The 6,000-nt window shown below is 44.6% G+C and overlaps 1 protein-coding gene across 5 annotated transcripts in view; it reads right to left on the reverse strand.

Annotated features, from left to right (window-relative positions):
* The window catches only part of HECTD2 (HECT domain E3 ubiquitin protein ligase 2), a 72,475-nt gene extending 66,751 nt beyond the window's left edge, over nt 1-5,724 (reverse strand). For all 5 annotated transcript variants that reach the window (XR_009352531.1, XM_059169473.1, XM_059169472.1 and 2 more), the window contains exon 1: nt 5,541-5,724. Coding sequence is in view for 4 of the 5 variants with exons in the window: in XM_059169473.1 (XP_059025456.1) it covers nt 5,541-5,678 (138 nt within the window). In the remaining variant the exon portion in view is untranslated. The remainder of the gene's footprint in view (nt 1-5,540) is intronic.
* Nucleotides 5,725-6,000: the final 276 nt, after the last annotated feature.

A 6,000-nucleotide genomic window follows, 5' to 3' on the forward strand; every position in this document is an offset into this window, starting at 1 on the left:
ACTCTTTGGCAAGAACAGCAAACCTCTCTGACTTTCAGATTCCTGTTCTATGAAATGAGACTACCTTCCTCACCATCATAGTGGTTGTTGTGATTGGTTTTGGTTGCAATCTGACTAAATAAGAAATACAGGGAAGATGCTTAGCATAGAGTAGGTACTCAAATACTAGCTATTACTTATATTACATATATATATATATATAAAACATATACATATATATTTTTTATAATATCTATGGTTTATTAAATTGCTTAAAACCTCTGGCACCATAGCCTTCACTCTTTCCTGTCTCACCTCTTGTTTAGGACACAATGGACAAAAGGCATAAGAGTCTCCATGTACGAGATTGTTCCAAATACCTAGATGGGCAGAGTTTATGTGAGTTCACACACATATGTTTATTTGGAATGTTACTGGCTGGACTGCCTTTCGATGTAAACATTTTTCTCTGAGATAACTTATCTGGAAACTGCAGAATCCTTTTTTTATATCAATCTTCCCTCTTTTCCATTCTGTTGCCTAATAAGGTTCCACATCATGTGGGTTCTTCCATCCCTTCCTGCTATCACATGGCCACCACCTGAGCGGATGCACCGGTTTACCTTGGGTACCAACTTCAAAGCTCCTTCTTTGTACTCTTCCTTATCCCCCTCCAGGCTAACCACTAATCACTACCATGGATTTCATTATGTCATTCTGATGTGGAAAACAGAGGCAGAAGAAAAGTTATTAAATTTCCTTACTATCCAGAGCCCACTGACAAATCCTTGAAACAGGCAGAGTGACATTCCTCTAGGGACTCAACTACTTCCACCTTAATACTGTGCTAAGAGAAAAAGGCAATCACAGTCAGACAGCAGCCCCCATCCCAACCAGGATCCTGTAAGTCTATATTAACATATAGAAATTCCTTTATCTCTAAACCCTCCAAGAAACATGCTGGCAATCATCCCCAAACATAGGGCCCACCAATATATATGTGAAGGGTCTCATGATTAAAGTTTTATTAGACGATAATAAGTGACCTTTTCCCAACAACAGCTAGCCCCTCAGGGTCCTAGAAACCTTGCCACCAAAATCCCTTAGAGACTTAAGCCATCCCTGACCCCTTCTAACTTACAAGTATATAATGGACCATTCCTCACAGCTCCAGGGCAGCAGCAGCTCTTTCTCCCCACGGGTCCTGTTCCTGTGCTTTAATAAACCACCATTTGTACCAAAGACGTCTCAAGAATCCTTCCTTGGTTGTTGACTCTGGACTCCACCCCACTGAACCTCACTTATATTCTAAAACTTCATCGGTTCCTCTATTTAAGCAACTCCAGTGGCTTCCCACTAACCACAGCGGGGGAGAAAGTCCATACTTTTGTGCCTGGTGATCTGGCTCCAGCCCCCAAGCAATCTTACTTACCTCCCACAAGTTCCCAGCACGCTTCCATTGGGCTCACTGTATTACTCCCTAATGCTTTTCCTTAAGTCTTGCTCATGTTGTTTTCTCCACTGGATTACTTACCCACTTTCTTTTGCCCATCCAAATCCCATCATCCTTCAATGGCCAGCTGGCTTAAATAATTACCTTTACTTCAAGGCCGTTTTTCACAGTTCTGCACACATTGATTTCCTTTCTCTGGTCTCCTATAGCGCAAATTGTTTCTATGGTTCATTGTGACTTATACACATTGCTTTGCTTTGTTATGTTTCCATGTGTAAGCCTTGCCTCCTCTGAGGCAGGCATTTTTTTTTTTTTTAAACCATGTTTTTGTGTTTTCTGTAGCATCTAGTCCAAAGCTAAACATAATAGATGTTCCATAATTGGTAGTTACATTTTAGCTAGTGGCTTCACCAAGCCCATTTATACACACCTGACACAATGTATATGAACTTATTCTTGATACTGACTTCCTATCAAATCCTCTCTATAACTTTGAAATTTCCCTCAAAACCTTCCCCTCACCTTCCACCTACTTGACAAGTCTTCTGGCCTTCATTGTGGGCAAACTTCCCTTTGAAATCCTAAACTGGTTTCCTCCATTTCCCTTCTCCTCTCTGACTTAATTAAATCTAGCTCTTGCTTGAAGACATTTCATTCTTTGCTAGAAGCCATTTCGTTCCTTGCTATCCTACCCGGTGGAGAACTTCCTCTCTTTTCCCGCTCACCGAATTTAAATGTTGAAGTAGACAGTCAAACTCAGCCTCACTTGCCACTATTATTTTTTTTTTTAAGATTTCATTTATTTATTTTATTTGAGAGAGAGACAGCATGAGTGCTTGCGTGAGCTGGGGGAGAGAGAGGGAGACAGAGACTCTCAAGTAGACTCCACGCTGAACATAGAGCCCCATGCAGGGCTTGATCTCACAATCTTGAGATCATGACCTGAGCCGAAACCAAGAGTCACTTAACCAACTGAGCCACCCATATGCTCTGCCACTATTATTTCTGCTCTGACTTTGGCCATTTTCTTCTTCCCTATTTACCATTTTTTTCTAACTTCTGTATTGTATCAACAACTAATTTACAATATTCTCCTCCACTCCAATTTGTCAAACTCAGTAAATTCAATGTTGATACCACCACCCCTTTGCATCTATGTCCTGCTTCCATTAGTCTCCTCAACTCTGTGGACTTGCATCACCTCTCCACAACAGCAAGGCCAAACTATGCACCCTGATGGTTTCCTGAGGTCTCTTATCTTGAGCCTCTTGAGCATCTCCAACTAGAACCACTTTAACCAACATTTCTCTCAGTTACCCCACCACCCTTGATTTCTGCTGTGCCCCACTGACTCAATCCATACCTTTCACCAGTCCATTTCAAATGCTGCTCCATAAACTAAGTAGACTTGAAGAAAGGTAGTTAAAACACAGATTTCACAGAGCTCTTAATTTAGTACATAAAGCATGCATTTTCAATCTTAGCTACATCTGAGAGTTTAAAAGAAGACTGAGAGCCATCCACAGAAATGGATTTAACTGGTATGCAATTGAAACTGGACAATGATGGCTCTAAAAGTTCCCAGGTGATTTTACTTTGCTTCAGAGTTTGAAAACCGGAGCTCTGAGGTGAGATCTGGGAATCAGGATTTTAACATGCTACCAGGGAAACTCTGGTTAGTCAGGTTTGACACCACTGTGCTAGGGACTTTGTGGCTAGAAGGGCCTTCCTTCACACTTAGGTGGTCTTAGGATCAATCACTTCAGGGCTGCTTTTTCCAGCACCCTCAATCCCATCCCTGTATATATTTTTTACACTTTCAGGATATAGTCCCAACCCTTCAAGCTTTCTTAGGGCATCATAAACTGGCTTTCTATTTATTCTAGGGAGCTGTCACTCTAAATTACTTCCAAACTCCTGTAAAAATGAAATAGAATGGTTTTCAGAAAAAGCCAGTAATATAGGGTTACATTAATTGAGTCATAAACTCAGTGCACATAGAACTGTTCACCTAGGGCAAAAAGAATCACTAAAGTGTCCCAAAGAAAAAATTGTTTTTTCAGCAATCAGGTTCCTAAGCAAGCCTCCAGAAACTTCATCTAGTCCACAGTGGAGGCTGAAAAACAACCAACAGGCCACAAACCGTTTTTCTGTGTCCCTCCACACCAAGGCTTTCCCCACCTGCTGGTGATCTCAGACATCATCCCAGCTCTCCTGCCCTCTGGAGGACCAAACACATATTTTATTCAATTTTCTTTAATTCAAGGTTTTAAAAAACTTATTGAACTCTATTCTTGTTTGACTAGTAGTAAAAGTCCATAATCTTTTATTCACACTTTTGAAATCCTGTAAGCTTTTAAAACTGAAAGGTTTTTGTACCTCATATCGTGACAAAACATGTACCTGACCTGAACTCTGACAATCCAACCTGACCTGAAAGGATATGAAGCTATTTATACTTAAGACTGACTTTACCTCTCATAGTGTGAATACACATACATTTGACTGCAGAACTACTGAAATGCTTAATTATGAAGAACTGGCCAGGACCTCACTGAAGATATTATATATGACATATGTACTGAATTGCCTTTCTAAAATCTGAAAAACTCTAAATTTCCAAACTTCAAACTCCAAGTTTTTCAGGAAACAGTCTGCAGACCTGGGTCCACAGTATATCAGTTTCTCCAAGTTTTTATTCCAAACCTTCAATTTTTCAGTTAAACTGAGATAAATATGTTTTGGGAAGGGTGCTCAGTAGAGGACCAAAACTCATTCATATAACTGTTTCTTATAAACATATTAATTAATTGTTTTAAACTGATTTAAAGAACTTTTAAAACACTGTCTTTTTGCAAGTTAAGGATGTCTTGGATAAACTCTGAAAGCCTAGGTTACCAACATAAGAACTGGGTCTGTGACAAATTCCTTTAAAGAATCTCCCAAAGTGTTTTCTAACCACACACAACTTTAATTTACCACTCAGTTCTAGCTATATTTTAGTATGTGTGTCATTTTATTACTGTCCACACTTTGCTGCAGTGATTTAATGATCAGAGCTTGTTCTAACAATTTCCAGTTATCACAGTCCCTAGATATTTTTTTAAAACCTACAGAATCAAAACATTATTCCTAACACTTTAAAGAGTGAGCTATTTTAGTAACTTCTTAGTCATTTAAGAGGGAGGTTTTAAGAAATGAGTTTGCAAGTAGGAATAAAGCAAATGTATCATGTTCTTTAAACTTTTACTATTTTGTCAAGCACAGATGCATGACAAGTCATGGCCTTTAAATGTACCCAAGCAAACTTTCAAAAAGTATTTAAATGTTATACCAAATAAAAATCTCAAAAATCAGATTAATTTGTGTGTGTGTGTGTGTGTGTGTGCGCGCGCGCGCGCCAAAGTAACCAGAATCATAACCACCAGTAAAAACAGGGAAGGGGGGCTGTCCCATTACATCATCTGGCAATATGTAGTTTGAAGCCTTAGAGCGCTCTCCAATTAATCCTTAAGAAAATCCAGCTGGGAAATCATCCCTGTCAAGCTCAGATAACTTGAGTTTAAATAAAAGGTTAAAAAATCCTCCCCACCTTACGTCACATGTCTGTACCATATGAAAAATAAAACCATCACTGAGGCATCTACCTCCCACTATCCTGACAGCAACGGAAAGGTCACAATTAAGGGGAACTCGCCGCACAGTCTGTTCAATCCGAGGGGGGAAGGGAAAGAAAATCGAAGACAAGGGGGGAATCTCTGCGCCCCCAAAGCAGGCAGGCACCTCGGTGGAAAACCCACTCCCCCCTGCCTGCTACCTTGCCCTGACCAACAGATGATAACGTGGACTCCAAAAAGCCGGTCATTTCCTTAGAGAAAGTGGGCCCCCTCCAAGCCAGACAATAACCGAGAACAGGCAGCGGACGCGGCCACCCCAACATTTTCCGATTCTCGAGAAGTGTTCGCGGCTGTCCACACACTCCACTGCGGCTCGGGGAAGGATGGACCGGCGCATCTCGGCGGGCGGCCTCGGGGGTCGCCGGGCGCCCCCTGCCTTCCCTCCCGACGCCCGCCGTCGGGGCGCCCCGCTGCCCCCGCCCGGCACCTACCGCAGCAGCTCCGGCGCCCGCCGATACGATGGGCGGCAGCTTGTCGCGCTCAGGCTCCTTCCCTTTCCTCTCGTCCGGAGCTGCCGCGGCCACCTCCGGCGGCGCGGCGGGCGAGGGCACCCGACCCGCTTCACTCATGTCGGGCCGGGCGGCGGGAGCGCTAGGCGGCGGCGGCGGCGGCGGCGGCGGCGGCGGCGGCGGCGGTGGCGGCGGCGGCGGCGGCGGCGGCGGCGGCGGCGGCCGGGAGGCTGCTGGGGCTGGCGCTGCTGCCGCCGCGGCCGCGAGAGGGCTCTGGGCCGCCGCTTCCAACCGCCGCCGCCGCACCGCCCCCGCCCGCGCTCGCGCCCGCGCTCGGCCCCGCGCGCGAGCCCGAAAGCCCCGCCCTGCCGTCGCCCCCGCGCGCGCCAGGCCCGCGACCGCCGCTCCCCGTGGCCCCCGCCCTCCTCTCGCCTCGGCCGCC

Source organism: Mustela lutreola, chromosome 4, assembly GCF_030435805.1.
Source record: "Mustela lutreola isolate mMusLut2 chromosome 4, mMusLut2.pri, whole genome shotgun sequence".
NCBI lineage: Eukaryota > Metazoa > Chordata > Mammalia > Carnivora > Mustelidae > Mustela > Mustela lutreola.